Below are 19,558 nucleotides of genomic sequence, written 5' to 3'. Positions count from 1 at the left end.
CGAGCTTCAACGCCTTTTTCCTCTTTTTCTTTATTAACTTCCCGCCACCTCACCAATGCAAAAACAACAACTACAGTGGGGAGAACAAGTATTTGATACACTGCCAACCCATTGTCAGTGTATCAAATACTTGTTCTCCCCACTATATTTACACTGACGCTATCTAGTCCACCAATCGGAGCGTCGCGCTGGTGCACCAGCACACCAATGACAGCCCCGCGTTGGTAAATAAATTAACCCACCGATGACAGCCCCGGCGACGCTACAATATTTTAGTTGTGTCTGTCTCTTAATTCCAGATTGACTGCATCATGTTGAGATCAGGGCTCCGTGTGTGGAGGGAATGGGGGCTATTATGCCCTTGGTTGTGTCGGTGCGTTTATATCTTTGTGCACATTTAAAATTTATGGCACATAACATCTCATAGAGCTGTTATAAACAACTGATAAATAATCTGTCATATTTATAAAATGGATAGCGAATTATATTCGACATGAACTAAAAAAACAGCGTACTTGGAATTGGTGTCTCAACACTGCAGATTCATGTGGCCAGCGCAAACTGTTGTTTTTTCTATGAAGAGTCAAGTGAAATGTAGGAAAGAAAGAGAAACGTCTTGAATACACCACCAGGTCGAAACTTGTGGGTGTCTCTTTTTTCTCTTTCGTACTTTTCCCCCTCGACTCTGTATACAAACCGAGATTGTTTGTGCGCGGGGCACGAGAATTTCTGCAGTGGAACCACTTCCAGATACGCTGTCTTTTTTTTTTTTGCTTAGCACGTCGTGTTTGATATCATTGCCAAAAACACACATAATAGGACACTTTGCAGTTTCGCTTTTAATGGTGTCCTCATAGTAATATCTGCTGCATGTATATCACTTTGTGACTTTCCACCTCCATGATGAAGCGCTCATCATCCATCTTCGCTCGTGTTTAGAACGTGATTAGGCACCTGGGCTTTTGACGTCAGGCCCAGCTCCGCCCATTTTGCCGGATGCGTGTCCGGCAAAAATAGAAAATAGCCTATACCATCCGGCGGGCATGCGGCACGCCGGAGGTGGTTCGCAGTCAAGCCGGAGCACTGACGCGGCCGGTATACGTTGAACAATAGGATATAATGGGAACGGATTGGCTCCGGCGCTATTTTTTACCGGAGTCGGACCGGAACCGCAACGATCACGCATGCAGTGTACTTGGGCCTTTAGTCTTAGTCATATTTTAGTATTTCTTCAATAATTGCTTCACACATTTGAATCTCACACAGACCAGGAAGTTTCAAGTATACATAACTAAACATTTTATAAGCTACTTACTTGAAGTGTTTTTGTTTCCGGCGGTATGGATGGCGGTAGGCAAAGTTGCACCAATACAGGGTGACCCAAAAAAAAGTTTACACTCAGTTGACTGCTTGTTTAAAAGCCATTGAAACATATCTAAATAGGTCGTCATGCTTAAGTGATTCATTAAGGTCACTCAATGCAGCTGGTAATCTCTCGTCTCTACAATTCCTGTGCTTCTGCTGAAAATGAAGAAAACTTTATCCCTACCCAAATTGCTGCGTGCCGGTCTGACACCTACTGAGATTGAAGCAAATCTGAGAATATACAGATGTGCAGTCTACAAAGTTAAAAAGAAGCTGAAAGATACTGGAACAGCCTCACGAAAACCTGGGTCTGGAAGTGCCGATCTGTGCGGACCAAAAAGTTGATTGACAAGGTGATACAGTGCCTTGCAAAAGTATTCGGCCCCCTTGAATCTTGCAACCTTTCACCACATTTCAGGCTTCAAACATGAAGATATGAAATTTAATTTTTTTGTCAAGAATCAACAACATGTGAGACACAATCGTGAAGTGGAACAACATTTATTGGATAATTTCAACTTTTTTAACAAATACGAAACTGAAAAGTGGGGCGTGCAATATTATTCGGCCCTTTACTTTCAGTGCAGCAAACTCACTCCAGAAGTTCAGTGAGGATCTCTGAATGATCCAATGTTGTCCTAAATGACCGATGATGATAAATAGAATCCACCTGTGTGTAATCAAGTCTCCGTATAAATGCACCTGCTCTGTGATAGTCTCAGGGTTCTGTTTAAAGTGCAGAGAGCATTATGAAAACCAAGGAACACACCAGGCAGGTCTGAGATACTGTTGTGGAGAAGTTTAAAGCCGGATTTGGATACAAAAAGATTTCCCAAGCTTTAAACATCTCAAGGAGCACTGTGCAAGCCATCATATTGAAATGGAAGGAGCATCAGACCACTGCAAATCTACCAAGACCCGGCCATCCTTCCAAACTTTTTTCTCAAACAAGGAGAAAACTGATCAGAGATGCAGCCAAGAGGCCCATGATCACTCTGGATAAACTGCAGACATCTACAGCTGAGGTGGGAGAGTCTGTCCATAGGACAACAATCAGTCGTACACTGCACAAATCTGGCCTTTATGGAAGAGTGGCAAGAAAAAAGCCATTTCTCAAAGATAACCATAAAAAGTCTGGTTTAAAGTTTGCCACAAGCCACCTGGGAGACACACCAAACATGTGGAAGAAGGTGCTCTGGTCAGATGAAACCAAAATTGAACTTTTTGGCCACAATGCAAAACGATATGTTTGGCGTAAAAGCAACACAGCTCATCACCCTGAACAAACCATCCCCACTGTCAAACATGGTGGTGGCAGCATCATGGTTTGGGCCTGCTTTTCTTCAGCAGGGACAGGGAAGATGGTTAAAATTGACGGGAAGATGGATGCAGCCAAATACAGGAACATTCTGGAAGAAAACCTGTTGGTATCTGCACAAGACCTGAGACTGGGACGGAGATTTATCTTCCAACAGGACAATGATCCAAAACATAAAGCCAAATCTACAATGGAATGGTTCAAAAATAAACGTATCCAGGTGTTAGAATGGCCAAGTCACAGTCCAGACCTGAATCCAATCGAGAATCTGTGGAAGGAGCTGAAGACTGCTGTTCACAAACACTCTCCATCCAACCTCACTGAGCTTGAGCTGTTTTGCAAGGAAGAATGGGCAAGAATGTCAGTCTCTCGATGTGCAAAACTGATAGAAACATACCCCAAGCAACTTGCAGCTGTAATTGGAGCAAAAGGTGGCACTACAAAGTATTAACGCAAGGGGGCCGAATAATATTGCACGCCCCACTTTTCAGTTTTTTATTTGTTAAAAAAGTTTATATTATCCAATAAATGTTGTTCCACTTCACGATTGTGTCCCACCTGTTGTTGATTCTTGACAAAAAATTAAAATTTTATATCTTTATGTTTGAAGCCTGAAATGTGGCGAAAGGTTGCAAGGTTCAAGGGGGCCGAATACTTTTGCAAGGCACTGTAAAAGTGGGACACCGGTCCGTGAAAAAAAAGACCCAAATCACACCGGTCCGTGGTACAAAAAAGGTTGGGGACCCCTGCTCTAATCCCATTCATATTTGTGTCGGTTGGCAGAGCGAAACCGATGATAGCATATTAAATGATAATTATTCTATACATTACTTTATTTTGCGGTCACGGTGTATCAGCTTCACAAAAAGAAATGCAAAACATACCATTTGGTGTTTCCCACACGAACTGTTGTCGGGGTTTCATCAGTGTGATTGCTCCCCTCAATGATCCTTTCATTAGGCTGCATTGGCTTTCGTTTGGGCTCAAATTGATAACCCAAAACACCAAAGAAAGGTTCATAACTCTCCTCGTCACCATTAGAAGAATGTTCGTTTCGTCGGATTCGTCGCTGCAAATAGAAACAAAATGGTCCGCCATCATCGCCGCCATTCAGTACTAAGCACTGAGCCGGTTGTTTCCCGAAAGTGACGTCACGCACACAATATGCTAGATTTCCGGCATCTCGGGGGCGGGTCCTTTTAGCTTGACAATCGACCTAATTTCTATCATTTTCTTGGTGTTGCGATGTGTGTAATTACACGAAGTGGCATGATATGAATTTAAAAGGCATGCGTTGATGGATAAATGATGGAATATTAGCATTTCCCCAGGGGTTGTCATACCCTTTAACCAATGAATTTTCTGTTGAAACAAGCAACACCTGACAAAGTTAAACTGATTACCCATGTAAGAGATCAGATTGGTCAAAAGGTGTCCTCTTCATTGGTTGGAAAGAAAACCTGCACCCACTTGGCCCTTTATGGAGTCAGTTTGACACCAGTGACCTAATAGTTAGTGTTACCCCCTTTGGCTGAAATAACTTCAGTGAGACGCTTTTTGTAGCCATCTACCAGTCTTTGACATCGGTCTGAACTGCCAACATGCTCAGTCTGACCGCATGACGGCAAGATGCTAAAAGAAGTCTCCAAAAACCTTCAAATGTCATCACGGGACCTACAGCAGGCTCCTGCTACTGTTGATATGCCTCTTCAATCAGAAAGAGACATTACAAATTTAACCTTCATGGGACGTGTGCAAGGAGGAAAACTTTGCTCTCCAAAAAGAACATGAAGGCAGACTGAGGTTTTGCAGAGTGAATGTAGACAAAGACTAGGACTTCTAGAATAATGTTCTTTGGACAGCTAAATCTAAAATGGAATTACTTGGACACCAGAACAGAGGACATGTTTGGCGTAAACCCAATACAGCATTCCAGGAAAAGAACCCCATACCAACTGTGAAGCATGGAGATGGAAGTGTAATGGTTTGGGGATGCTTTGCTGCAGCAGGACCTGGCCAGCTTACCATCATAGAATCCACCATGAATTCTATCGTGTATCAGAGGGTGATGGAGGAAAATCTGAGATCATCTGTGAAAAAAAATTAAAGCTGAAGCGCAACTGGACCCTGCAACATGGCAATGACCCACAACATACAAGTGAATCATTTCTTCCCAGTAAAGGAAGAAATGTAGAGTCCTAGAATGGCCGAGTCAAAGCTCAGATCTTAATCCCATTGAGATGCTGTGGGGTGACATGAAACGTCTCACAGCTGAGAGTATTCTGCGGTGAGGAGTGGGGTAAACATTCTTCAGACTGCTGTCAAAGACTGGTAGATGGCTACAAAAAGTGTCTCACTGAAGTTATTTCAGTCAAAGGGGGTAACACTTGCTATTAGGTGGTAGGGTGTACTAACTTTTTCCTCAGTTAGAATATGCATTTTTGTTGATATATTTCGTTTCATGAGTAAAACAAAGTTAATTTATGTTGTTTACCAGCAATTAAATCACTCTTTTCCAGAGAGAAAGAAAAACAAGATCAAACATTGATATGTGAATTTCTTAATCAAGAACTGAATATTTAAGGGGGTGTCCTAATTTTTTCAAATGACTATATGTGTATACATTTTAATGAATTATTTTTTAAGCACTTAAAATTAGGACTGTCAAAATTATCGCGTTAACGGGCTGTAATTAATTTTTTAAATTAATCACGGTAAAATCCTTGACGCAATTAACGCACATGCCCCGCTCAAACAGATTAAAATGACAGTACAGTGTAATCTCCGCTTGTTACTTGTTTTTTGGTGTTTGGCGCCCTCTGCTGGCGCTTGGGTCCAATTGATTTTATGGGTTTTATGGGTTAGTACCATGAGTGAGCATGGTGTAATAATTTATTGTTATAACAAACAAATACAGTACTTAAGTACCGTATGTTGAATGTATATATCAGTCGTGTGTCTTATTTCCATTCCAACAATAATTTACAGAAAAATATGGCGTATTTTATAGATGGTTTGAATTGCGATTAATTACTATTAATTAATTTTTAAGCTGTAATTAACTCGATTAAAAATTTTAATTGTTTGACAGACCTACTTAAAATGTATTGTTTTAAACATGTTATTGTCCCTTTTCTTTTATCCCAGGCAATAGTAGAATTATTTTTAAACAAGAATAAAGTATAAAAATGCTTGTCTTTATTAAATGCTTCATTGAGTGAGTCCACGCAAATCTGCTCAAACTGCTCACTTACACACAATGAGTTGCCACAGAGACGGTTTAACAAGTTAAACGATGATTCACGTATGCGGCGCTTTGAAGTCAGCGTCTCTGGCAAAATCAAACCTTAACACTTGTCAATCATCGTTAACTTTAATAAGCAATCTAGTGCACTGCCTGACCAAGAAGAGCGGCAGGACTATGTGATCGGATCAGGACAGCGCTACATAAAAAACTGCATTTATTTATTTATTATTTTTTAACTGGAAAAAAAATCCGCGATGGACTGAGGGTGCGAAGTTTGAAACGCAAAGTAGCGAGGGATCACTGCATTCTCACACCCTTATTAAGAACCACTGCATTAAGAGCATTATCATATTGATTCTAGTGTTTTTTGACAATTGTCCTTTAGGTCCAACAGGGAAGCACTTTGTGGACGAGCACAAACTGCAGCTGATTGAGCGCGTGACCAACGTCATCCCCATTCTCCTCGGGCTGCAAGACGAGAATGTCATCCAGGATGCGGTGTATGAAGAGATCTGCTACCACACGTCAGGCAACCAGAACAAGATGAGGAAGATCTACGATCTGGCTCTCAAGTCGGGCACCGATGCTAAAGACGTCTTCTTTAAACTCCTCCAGAAGCACGCGTCGTACCTTGTGAAAGACCTCCAGAAGAAATGAAAGGCTGGACGGCATCCTCGTAATTCCCCTTTTCGGCTAATTTACATCGTTCCACCCCTAAAATTTGGCTATCTGATTGAACGTCTATTTCTGTCAATGAGGTTTTTTTTATTAGAAAAACGATCAACTTTCCTATTCAATGTTTTAGTCAATTTTAGCATGTTGGCGAAGGAAATGTGAGAATTAGTTGTTCGAATTGTGAAACTATTTTGCATGGTGGAAATTCTTTTTTTTATTTGTGACCAAGTCAAAATATTCCTCATGTTTTTTATCTTTTCGTTGTTTTTCCATCCCCAAAATTCACATGGTGCTGTATTGTTGTTTTATAAAGTTGAAAATTCCCAATTCCCCTCAATGTTTACACAAATTATTATTTTTTTTTGTTTTTTTTTTTTTTTCATTTCCATGCATTCCAAATTAAAATATATGTTTTCGGTAATAATTTTAAGGGGGATAAAATGTGTCATTTTTCATATCAAATCATTAAATTGCTTGCCAGTACTTCATAAATACCTTGTTTTTATTCAGTCCTAGACTCCTGTTCAGTGTTTTCGTTCAAAACAAGCCTGCATGCATGAAAGATTTTATTTTCCATGTTCTTATATATACAGTGGTACCTCTACATACGATCGCTTCGACACACGAACTTTTCGACATCCGACGTAAAATTTGACTCGCCATTTGTTTCTACATCCGACGACATGCTCGAAATACGACGACAATGGCAGCACCGCAGACGAATGCACGGCGGATTTTCTTGTGTGACAAATCAACACTGGTTTCAGAAAAGGTTGGTACAGGTGGTGAAACAAGGAAAAAGTTGACGCTTACCTTCTAAATGAAGATGCAAATGACAGAAAAATATGAGCGTAGGGTGGGCATCCGTGAAATGGCTCAACAATACATCTCCACGGTCCTCCTCCGACCATCGTTCGCCAGTCTTTATAAGTTAAGCTGACAATTCTTATTGTGGTAACATCTCCAGAGAAATCGCCAACTTCGCCACGTTTTTATCATTTATTTCACAACTTATTCAAAACAAAAACACCTTCTGTCTGCCGCAATTGACGGTGTTCTCAAGAAAACATTCAAAGTGAAAGTGAAACTCAAGCTCACCGGTCAGTCTCTGCCACGTCAGCCACGCGGTGCGTTTAGGGTCAGCAAAAAACGTCCGCCACATTAGAACCCGATTCGTTACATTAATACAGGAATTATTATTATTATTATTATTCCGATTTTGATTTATAATTTATTTGTTTTGCTATGTGTAATTGTAATTGTAATAGTACCAGCAGTATTTTTTAAGGATTTAGTGAAGGTTTTTGGGCTGTGGAACGAATTAATGGAATTATAATGTATTCCTATGGGAAAATCCTGCTCGACATACGACCATTTCGACTTACAAACAAGGTCCTGGAACGGATTAACTTCGTATGTAGAGGTACCACTGTATATATGGTGGAAAACACTCAGGTGACTTGAAGTTCCGCTCTGAGACCCCCAATTTAGCCAACTTTCAAAATTTTCCGATATGCATGTGTGATAAATCATTTGAAAGCTTAAAATTTCTATTTTCTGGGGGAAGAAAAATTTTGGACAGGAGGGCATTTAAAATTTATTCTTTTTTTTTTAAACAGCAAAACTCTATCTCAGGGGTCAGCAACCCTTGTCCTCGAGTGCCACTATCCAGCTTGTTTTCCATGCCTCCCTCCTTTAACACACCTGGATCAAATAATCATGATCGTTCTCAGGCTCCTGCAGAGCTTGCTGATGAGCTGATCATTTGATTCAGGTGTGTCAAAGGGGGGAGAGATGGAAAACAAGCTGAATAGTGGCACTCGAGGACCAGGGTTGCTGACCCCTGCTCTATCTGGAGGTAAGAGCACGCGAGAGCAGAATTAAAGACGCCATGACTTTCATGAGATATCATCGCATAATTACCTTGTTTCGATCCAAAAACTCCACATAGCATGCATCACTGAGTGTCAACACACAGCTGTGAATGGCCACAGTTGGATTTTGGGGGGATTTTATGGGTGAAACATGGTCATATAACAAGGGACGCGATGCAGAAATCGCAGACATCAAGGAGTGGTCGAAATGTTGCTTTTTGTCAAGTTCAAAAATATCAAAAATAGATCCTTAGGTAGACATTTGTAAAATTACCCAGAAATAAGGAGAGAAGAAAGTTTTCTTGGCCAAGGAGAGCAAAATGTGACTCGTGAGTCACCAAAATTGATCTAAAGCAAAAAACTCCTCCTTGGTATTTTATTTAGGGGTTTGTCCTAAACAAAAATGGATGCCGCCCTAAGGGAGGGGAGAGCAAGCTGGAGACACCCATGTGGTTTTTGATTGGATATGTGTGTGCATGTAGGTGGAACTAAGTGAATACACGTGTGGAAGCAAGAGCTTATGTAAACAATCATGTAAACAGTCAAAACAATCATGTAAACAGTCAAAACAATCCAGACACTTCAGTTATGCAACGCTGCGGCCATGGAAGATGTCCTCGGATGGAAAATTGTTCTCGAAGGTCTAGACAAAAGTCCAGACGCCAGGTGCTGAAGATGCCTCGGAAGGTCTAGTTACGCAATGATGCGGCCATGAAGCAAAATAGTTGTCATCCCGACCAGGGCCGGAGTGGGACTCATTTTCGGCCCTGGAATTTCATGCCTCAGACCGGCCCACTCATTTAAAATAATGTCACTATGCATGCACGTTTTAAGTTCAGTGTTCTCTAAAGCCGTGTACTGTAATTCTGTGTATTCCAATTCAGTGCAGGTAATGGTTGTTTAACAAGGTGGCTTTATTTTAACAAGTGCAACACAACATCATTTTGAACAAATTTAAAAATGGATTTTAAAAAAACTATTAAATGATACATTTGAAAAATTAGGGCTGTCAAACGATTAAAATTTTTAATCGAGATAATTACAGCTTAAAAATTAATCGTAATTAATCGCAATTCAAACCATCTATAAAATATGCCGTATTTTTCTGTAAATTATTGTTGGAATGGAAAGATAAGACACAAGATGGATATATACATTCAACATAAGGTACATAAAGACTGTATTTGTTTATTATAACAATTAATCAACAAGATGGCATTAACATGATTAACATTCTGTTAAAGCGATCCATGGATTGAAAGACTTGTAGTTCTTAAAAGATAAATGTTAGTTCAAGTTATAGAAATTTTATATCAAAACCCTTCTTAATGTTTTCGTTTTAATAAAATTTGTAAAATTTTCAATCAAAAAATAAACTAGTAGCCCGCCATTGTTGATGTCAATAATTACTTACACAATGCTCATGGGTGCTGAAGCCTATAAAATCAGTCGCACCCAAGCACCAGCAGAGGGCGGCAAAACTCCATAAAACACAATTAACAAGTGGGCATGTCATTGTACTGTCATTTAAATCTGTCTGAGCAGGGCATGTGCGTTAATTGCGTCAAATATTTTAACGTGATTAATTAAACAAATTAATTACCGCCCGTTAACGTGATAATTTTGACAGCCCTAAAATATCTTAATAAATAAGACTTTTCTGCAACATCAAATATTAACAATATGAGTGCTTACAGATAAAACAAACATAGCAACATAACAATATGAAAAATAAAGAATACGTATTGCACATTGTAACAACTTCTAATGATACTATTATCCATTTTCCATTTCCACTTTAAAAACGCCACGTAATTGATTATATTAATTCTAATGTTCACTCGCTGAACGACATGGCAATCCTACCTTCCAGCTCTGCACCTGTGGTGTGTTCATTATGGGTAATGCTTGCTGCTACATATCCCTTGTCAGGTTCTACAAGAAGCCAAAGTTTCCACAATTACATATTGTCGTATCACACGGTGCATGTTGCATTTTATTCGCCATCTGGCCTTACCACTTTCGTTGTAATCCTCTGTAGTTTGAGGCAGGAAGGTCGTTGCATGAAAAAAATTAGCTATTTTCGCGCATTTTACCGATTCTTTCACGAGTGCTTTTCTCTTTTTAGTTCTTATTTTTCAGCGCCACCCTTGCTCTTTTTATCCATCCGATCACCGAGATAGCAGCTAACTTGGCTCAATACAGACTACAATTAGGGGGCGGAGCTGCATGCTGTATTTTTTGTCTGCACACGTGAGGATGAGTCTTGAAAAAAAATAATACTGTATACATATATATATTTTTTTTAAGACGGCCCACAGGGACAGCGGTAACAATGTAAGTTATACTCAGTGACACTGTCATAAATAAATAGGTAAAAAAAGTAAGAAAAATAGGGCAATATGTATTATTTCTGGTATATACACTGTATGAGCACAAGCAAATATTCAATCAATCAATCAAGCAAATATTTAATCAATCAAACCCCGATAATTACCTCAACACTTTTCATATATTTACCCTTTTAAACTTTTTCAATTTTTCTTCTTCTTTTTCTCTAGATCGATTATCATCTAAGATATCGGAGAAAATGCGACAGTAACGAAAAAATACAATTAAGCGATAGTCATGAGGTAGATAGCCGTCACTTTTTTACAGACGCCAATTTTTTCATTGTGACGTGATTTGTTTAAAAGTTTAAAATGTGCGAGTGAATAATTTTTTTGTCATTTATTTTTTTAAATTAAACATTAGACATCAATTAATGATTCTAAGCTAAAAATGCCGGACATTGTGAATAACAAATATAACTAGGCCTGCAAGCAGGACTGAACGGGCCCTCGCAATCTAGCGCAACTCGGACGTCATGCAACTCGGACAGTGTGCAGGTCAGGGTGGTGGCAGATCGTCCTCTCTAATCATCTCATTAGAACCTAACATGCGCGAAAGTTGCCTCTTTACATTCACACACCTAACAGATAAAAACCCCTATTGGACAGAGGACTACAAAAAAGGAGCGAATAAAGGGTCATCACAGCAACAGACAGAGACATGTGGACATGGGCCGTAAAATAAGTATTTTAAAAGGTCTTGAAACTACAATGACCAACCTGAAAAGAACTGGACATATATTTTAAAAAATGAGTGACTTTCTATTGCCACTAGTTGGCGCTGCAGGGTTGATGCAAATGACCCCTACAGGACCCTTCAGACTATGACTCAACAAGCACGATATGTTTGGCGCAGATATGTTGTAGAAGTTATGACTGTTCAAAACTTGTGGTGAGACGAAATGGCTTCAGTCATTTTTACTTCTCCTGTTGGACCCTTCTGCTTCAACCAAACCTCAGTATTTTTCATCAGGCACCTGAACACATGTCTTAAGGCTCCCCTGATGCAGGTTTGAGGTGAATAGATTTTTTTTCCTTGGAGGAGGAGCCTGTTTCGTAAAAAAGGCATTTCCTGTTCCCACTAGGGGGCGCTAGGCCTAATGAGTAATATTTCAATGCACTCGTGTTAAGGGTGGGATGCCGCACATACATGCCAGATATGAAAAAGATTGAACGTTGTTTCAAGGAGCTATTAGTCCTTTACTGAATTTGTCATTTTGCCGAAAAAATGGCCGACTTTGGCACCACGCCCAGGTCAGACCCATGAATGAAAACGCACCATTTTGAAAAGTTTAGATTTCATATGTCTCCTGAATTGTCTAACCAATTTTGAAGATGATCCAACTGATTCCCTCTGTGACAAGGTCTCAAATGTGCACCCTGTTAATTGATAAAAATTTCACATTCGATCCAAAATACCCGATTTCCTGTTGGGTTTGGAATATGGGTGCAAGAGACTTTTTGAAGCAGTTTTGCACAAGGTATCGACTCCCCAAATTTCATTGCTCTACGTTAAAAAAACCTAATCGGAAACGCCTTTTTGAAAAATTCAAGGCGGCGCCACTGAGCCATTTTGTTACATTTTTTTGTAACGTTGCAAGATTATCGAAATCCACACAAAGCCGCATGTATGTGCAAAATTTGGTGAGTTTTCGTGCATGTCCAGGCCTCCAAATGTAAACTGTACTAGAAAAGGACAGAAATTTCACATTCGATCCAAAATACCCAATTTTCTGTTGGATTTGTAATATGGGTGCAAGAGGCTTTTTTGAGCAGTTAGGCATAAGGTATCTACTCCCCAAATTTCATTGCTCTACGTTGAAAAAACCCAATAGGGAAGGCCTTTTTTAAAACTCCTTTCTGTCGCCACTAGTTGGCACTGTAGAGTTGATGCAAATGACCCCTACAGGACCCTTCAGGGTATGACTCTCAACAAGCATGGGAAGTTTGGCGCAGATATGTTGTATATCTGCTGAGTTATGACTGTTCAAAGTATTTTGCGAGACAAATTGTTGACGATCATTTTCACTTTCATGTTTGGACCCCTCCGCTTCAACGAAACCTCAATATTTTTCATCAGGCAACTGAACACAGGTCTTAAGGCTCCCCTGATGCAGGTTTGAGGTCAACAGATTTTTTTCCCTTGGAGGAGGAACCTGTCTCGTAAAAAAAGGCATTTCCTGTTCTCACTAGGGGGCGCTAGGCCTAATGGGTAATATTTCAATGCAGTCGTGTTCAGGCTGGGATACCGCATATACATGGCAGATATGAAAAAGATTAAAAGTTGTGTCAAGGAATTATTAGCCATTTACTGAATTCGGTGTTTTGCCGAAAAAATGGCCGACTTTGGCACCACGCCCAGGTCAGACCCGTGAATGAAAACACACCATTTTAGAAACTTAAGATCTCATATGTCTCCTGAACAGTCTCACCAATTTTGAAGATGATCCAACTAACTCCCTCGGCGAAAAGGTCTCAAATGTGCACCCTGTAAATCGATAAAAATTTCATATTCGATCCAAAATAACCGATTTCCTGTTGGGTTTGGAATATGGGTGCCAATGCTTTTTTGAAGCGGTTTTAGACCAGGTATAGACTCCCCAAATTTCATTGCTCTATGCTGACAAACCCTAATGTTATAGGCCAATTTTAAACTTTCAAGGGGGCGCCACTAAGCCATTTTGTTACATTTTTTTTGCAACATTGTTAAATTATCGAAATTTACAATTTTCCGCACGTATGTGCAAATTTTGGTGACTTTTCGCGCATGTTCAGGCCTCCAAATTGGCCGTTTTCATTTGCCCTGAAAAAAAAAAAAAAAAAAAAAAATCCTTTGCAAAACAATAGGGCCTTCGCACGCCTAGTGCTTGGGCCCTAATTACTTAGCTTCTTTTTATGGCTCGGTTGAAACAAAAGTAGTTGCGCGACGTCTGTAAACGGGGGTTTTTTCAGGGTAAAACGGACAATTTAAAAATAGTTCGGGGGCTTATTGTGCCATGAATCTGCTATGGCAGCATATAGACATATTGTTCTATCAAACACAACAGTTCTTTTGGCTTAGAATACAGCAGTTTATTTTAATGAGGGGTGCAAGAGCAGAAACTGCTTTTTCAGTCTTGTCTGTGTTTTCCGCCATATATATATATATATATATATATATATATATATATATATATATATATATATATATATATATATGTGTGTGTGTGTGTACTCAAGGCCGGCCCAGCCTATACGCAGACTATGCAGCTGCTTAGGGCCCCTGACCACTAGGAGGCCTCCAATCTGGCAACCTCATTTTATACGTTGTTAATGGAGCATCATGAATAATGTGGCGCGCATTGCCGTTTATCTATGCAAACATCCGTTTACGACAGTTTGCTTTATTTGACTTTTGTGAGTTTTGATACTTCATTACAATCTTGAAAAAATAAAACATTAAAAACAGCAAATATGGCGGAATGTCGGCTTTAATCAGGGCCAGCCCAGCCAATACGCAGACTATGCAGCTGCTTAAGGCCCCTGACCACTAGGGGGCCCCCAATCTGGCAATTTTTAAAATTGATATTCTATTTTGTTTACTACAGTTTGCTTTATTTGACTTCTGTGAGTTTTGATACTTCATTACAAGCTTGAAAAAATAAAAGTTCTTCCTTAACTTCTTTCTTTTCCTCTTTTAGAAAAAGGTTTGGTGCCATCTACTTTAAGTACTGACAATCATTTGGTGTGAGAAGTTTGAAGTATGCAGTGCAACAAAATCTGATTAATATACAAAATATGGACCTATGGGTTGGATTGCATGTATGAGTTTCACAGTGCACTATCCGGTTAGAGCCACTATCTGACTCCATCACGTTCATTTTATAGCGTTAGCCACTAGCGTTAGCCTGTGGCTTGGCTACCAGTAGAAAGCACCCAGGGTTGCCAACTGTCCCTTGAAATAAGGAACGATCCAAAATTGGGAATTAAATGTTGCGTTCCTTATTGAACTAATCCAGAATATAAATGAATCGATATATTTCAATGCTTTTTAGGAGTTTTGGAGATGTTCCTTTTTTTCTCTGCCTGTACAGCTTTGGGCGCGGGGGAGCGTCTCAAATTTCTTATTTCTGAAAGCTGGTAACCCTAAAAGCACCCTCTCCTGAAATCGTGAGAACCAGGGAGGAAAGCGGGTGAAAGCTCGTTTGGAGGCCGCCAAGAGTCTACTTAATGTCGGGTGAAAGTTTGGCGAAGCTCCCTTAAGCCCGACTCCATCACGTTTGCTTGTAGCGATAGCCGCTAGCGTTAGCCTACCGGGCTTCTGTTTGCTTTGAGTTCCTGATAACCACGTGACTTCATACGTAAGCACACTGACTGCTTTCTTAAAGGGGAATGAACATAGCTGGACAACACAGAGTCAAAGCGGGATGAAAAGACTAAATTACCGAATTTACCAACATGGTCAAAATTACGTCGGTCATCGTGAAGAATTTCGGTAACGGTAAATTTTCGGTATACCGCTCTGCTCTAATTTGCCTTACTCACTGTTCTGTTGTATTTGACAGTATTTATCTTTTTTTATTTTTTTATTTTTTTATTGTTATCAGCTCATATGTCTTTTTTTAAATTTCTATTAGAAAAATGTTTCAGTAAAATGTTAAACATTCTTGTCTATTTCCCACAGTTACATATTGCCACAGTTAACATCGAGGCTTTGGGCCTCTTTTGACCTCGTTGAGAGTTTGTAAGGTTGTGACTTCTGATTAAACAAACTAGATGCCAATCAAAATGTTTGTTCTTCTTTTTCCCCAAATTAGAATTGATAAGAGAATCGATAAAGAATCGAATCGTTAAGCAATATCGATAATGGAATCGGAATCGTAAAAATCCTATCAATTCCCATCCCTAACTGTCACCCGAGACTGCAAAAGAAGACCAGTGCGCAGCTTGGAAGCCTATTACTCATTGCAGCACACATGGATACTGCAATGCCTGTATTCCAACACCACACTGAGAGTCTTCATTACAAACTCAATGAGGTTGTGGAAGACCAGCCTTGAGGCCAACTTTGAGCCAATTGTGCAAGTTACCGTCAAATTGGCATATACCAAGGAGAAGCCTTATCCCCACTGCTGTTTTGCATAGGCCTGAACCCCCTCAGCCAATTGATTAACAAGACTGGCTACTGATATCGACTTAAGAATTGGGCCAGCGTCAATCACCTCTTCTACATGGATGACATCAAGTTGTACGCTAAGAGCGAGCGAGACATTGACTCATTGATCCACACCACCAGGAGCTACAGCGGGGACATCGGAATGTCATTCAGATTGTAGAAATGGTGACAAAGACGGGGACGGTAGTCCAGACAGAGTGTGTTGCACTCCCAGAGGGGAGGATGGTAGATGTTAAGGAGAGATACAAGTACCTTAGAATACCACAGGCAGATGGTAACCACGAAGAGGCCACAAGTATCTGCAATGAGTAAGGCACGTCCTGAGAAGTCAGCTCAATGGCAAGAACAAAATTTGAGCAATTAACAGCTATGCCCTACCAGTGGCTGTGCAGCCAAGCGGAAGGCTCTGGACTGATTTGTCCGGGTTTCGTTGGAGATTTGCTGGGGCCACCTGATGTTCTTGATGGTTCTGATAGCCCTCCTGTCTTGCGGACAGTGTCTTGTTTAAGGGCCATGTTTCAGAGCCATAGAGGAGAATAGAGAGTACAGTGGTGTTGTAGATTCGAAGCTTCGTCTTCCATGAGATGGCTTGGTGCCACCAGAGTGGTTCCCAGAGAGACTGCAGGGCAGCGGCAGCCAGGGCTCTCTGGCGGAGAACCTCTAATTTAAGATCCCTGTTATCGGTTACTGTGAACCCTAGATAAACAAAGCTCTTCACAAGCTCTACAGTGTCATCACCAAGCAGGATGGGGGGTAGATCAGGTCCCTCACCGACATGCATGAATTTGGTCTTGGTCCAGCTTATGTGGAGACCAAGCTTTTCTGCCTCTTCGCTGTGTATACTCTGAACGTCCCTCAGCTGGTTGTAGGAGGTGCTGAGCAAGATGGTGTCGTCAGCATACTCCAGGTCGGTCAGTTGGTAGTTGCCAAGAGACACTCGAGGTAGTCGCTCACAGACCCTGCACATCAGGTGGTCAGTTACACAATTAAACAGGTCTGGAGCAGCTACAGAGCCTTGGTGGACACCACTGGAGTTGGGAAACCAGTCAGTCACAGCCGTTGACGCGGACACAACTCTGTGTATTGCTGTAAAGCAGCCTGAAGAGGGTGGTGATTTTCGGAGGGGGTGTCAAGGGCTTGTAGGATACTCTGCAGTGATGAGTGGTGGATTGTATCAAATGCGGCCTTGAGGTCTAGGAATCCAATGTAAAGATGCTGGTCCTTCCGGAATTCATAAACTTCGCTAAACTTCCAACCTGCACGAATACATGACGAAGAAGGCCTCAAGAGGTTAAGCACTTAGTGAATGTCTCAGGCACTGGAGACTGGAAATGGAGGAGTTGGAGGAACTATCATGGGAGGAAAAAACCCTGCATGGGATGTACCACCAGCAGATAACTGGAGTGGCAGATATGAACAAGTCCTATTAAGGGTTAGAGAGGGCTGGACTGAAAGACAGCACAGAGGCGCTAACTAGGGTTGCCACCTGCCCCTTAAAATAAGGAACGATCCGAAATTGGGAATTAAATGCTGCGTTCCGTATTGAACTAATACGGAATATAAATGAATAGATACATTTCTTTGCATTTGAGGAGTTTTGGGGATGTCACTTTTTTGTCTCTGCCTGTACAACTTTGGGCGCGAGGGGGGCGTCCCATATTTCTTATTTCTGAAAGGTGGCAACCCTAGCGCTAACACAGGAACAGGCCTTGAGCACCAGAGCAATAGAAGCCCAGATATACAACACCAAGCAGGATCCCAGGTGCAGGCTGTGCAAAGTGGTGCCTGAGACAACCCAACACATAACAGCAGGGTGTAAGATACTGGCAGTAAAAGAATACATGGAACGCCATAACCAAGTAGCCAGTATATTGTACAGCAGGGGTCTTCAAACCGGTCCACGAGGGCCGCTGTGGATCCTGGTTTTTGTTCATACCGATCAAGCACATACCTTTTAACTAGGGCTGTCAAACGATTAAAATTTTTAATCGAGTTAATTACAGCTTAAAAATTAATTAATCGCAATTAATCGCAATTCAAACCATCTATAAAATATGCCATATTTTTCTGTAAATTATTGTTGGAATGGAAAGATAAGACAAGATGGATATATACATTCAACATACGGTACATAAGGACTGTATTTGTTTATTATGACAATAAATCAACAAGATGGCATTAACATTATTAACATTCTGTTAAAGTGATCCACGGATGGAAAGACTTGTAGTTCTTAAAAGATGAATGTTAGTACAAGTTATAGAAATTTTATATTAAAACCCCTCTTAATGTTTTCGTTTTAATAAAATTTGTAAAATGTTCAATCAAAAAACTGAAGTCATCTCTTTTTGACAGGAGCACATTTCTTGTATTTTTGTCAAACTGAAAATAACAAGGCAATGTGTCAATAACTTGCATAAATCACAAAATAACATAAAATGTACACACACGTGTCCATTTGAGCAGTAGCACTAGCCAATTAGCTCACAAGCATCTAACAATGTAACTGCATTTCACCATATATGTGAACAAATTCAAATACACATCACCAATAACATTATGATGCTCATGAACTTAAACAAAGGAGGAATAAAACTCACAAGCGATGCATGTATTAGACACAAACAGAGTGATGAGGCTATGAGAACTGCCACTGAATACTGGATGCAGACGTTAGCTGGTCTGAATAGCACTGTCTATTAGTGTGAGTGCGCGTCGACATATAATCACGTCAGAAAAGCGCGCCGAAACCCAAATAATCAGCTGCACCGAATCGCCAGCAGAGGGCGACATTACGCCAGATAACATATGCAAGTCACACCCAAGCGCCAGCAGAGGGCGAAAAAACGCCATAGAACACAATTAACAAGTTGGCCTTTCACTGTACTGACATTTAAATCTGTCTGAGCGGGGCAAACGTGCGTTAATTGCGTCAAATATTTTAACGTGATTAATTTAAAAAAATAATTAACGCCCGTTAACGCGATAATTTTGACAGCCCTACTTTTAACCAATGAGGTTTCTACTAAAACAAGCAGCATCTGACTGCAATCAACTGATTACACTTATAAAACACCAGATTGGTGACAAGATGTGGTCTTGTTTTGTTGGAGTGAAATCCTGCACCCACTGCGGCCCTATGTGGAATAGTTTGGAGACCACTGGTGTACAGAAACATCTTGTGCAGAGTATGGACTGGAGACTCCTAGATTGCGATGGGAAACACCTCCCAAGGTGGTGGAAAATGAGAGGGCTTTGGGACTTCCGGGTACAAACTGATAAGATGGTCATCGCCAACCAATGCAAGTTAGCCAATTGTTGTAAACATTAGCATTATATAGCATTTGAGTTAGCAAACCTTTGCTATGCAAGTTAGCCAATTTTGTATAGCGGACTTTTGCTATGCAAGTTAGCCTAGCATAGCAAAATTCCGCTAGCTTAAATGCTATATATTGCTAATGTTTTACAACAATTGGGTAACTTGCATAACAAAAGTCCGCTAGCTTAAATGCTATATAATGCTAATGTTTACCA

At 40.5% G+C, this 19,558-nt stretch overlaps 1 protein-coding gene across 1 annotated transcript in view; it reads left to right on the top strand.

Moving 5' to 3' along the window:
• LOC130914970 (apoptosis-associated speck-like protein containing a CARD) overlaps positions 1-6,712 on the top strand; it is a 71,220-nt gene extending 64,508 nt beyond the window's left edge. The window contains exon 4 of the mRNA XM_057834587.1: positions 6,316-6,712. Coding sequence (XP_057690570.1) covers positions 6,316-6,587 — 272 coding nt within the window. The 3' untranslated portion in view covers positions 6,588-6,712. The remainder of the gene's footprint in view (positions 1-6,315) is intronic.
• The last annotated feature ends 12,846 nt before the right edge of the window (positions 6,713-19,558 follow it).

The sequence above is a fragment of the Corythoichthys intestinalis genome, chromosome 4, assembly GCF_030265065.1.
Source record: "Corythoichthys intestinalis isolate RoL2023-P3 chromosome 4, ASM3026506v1, whole genome shotgun sequence".
NCBI lineage: Eukaryota > Metazoa > Chordata > Actinopteri > Syngnathiformes > Syngnathidae > Corythoichthys > Corythoichthys intestinalis.
This window is presented reverse-complemented; position numbering and strand designations above follow the sequence as displayed.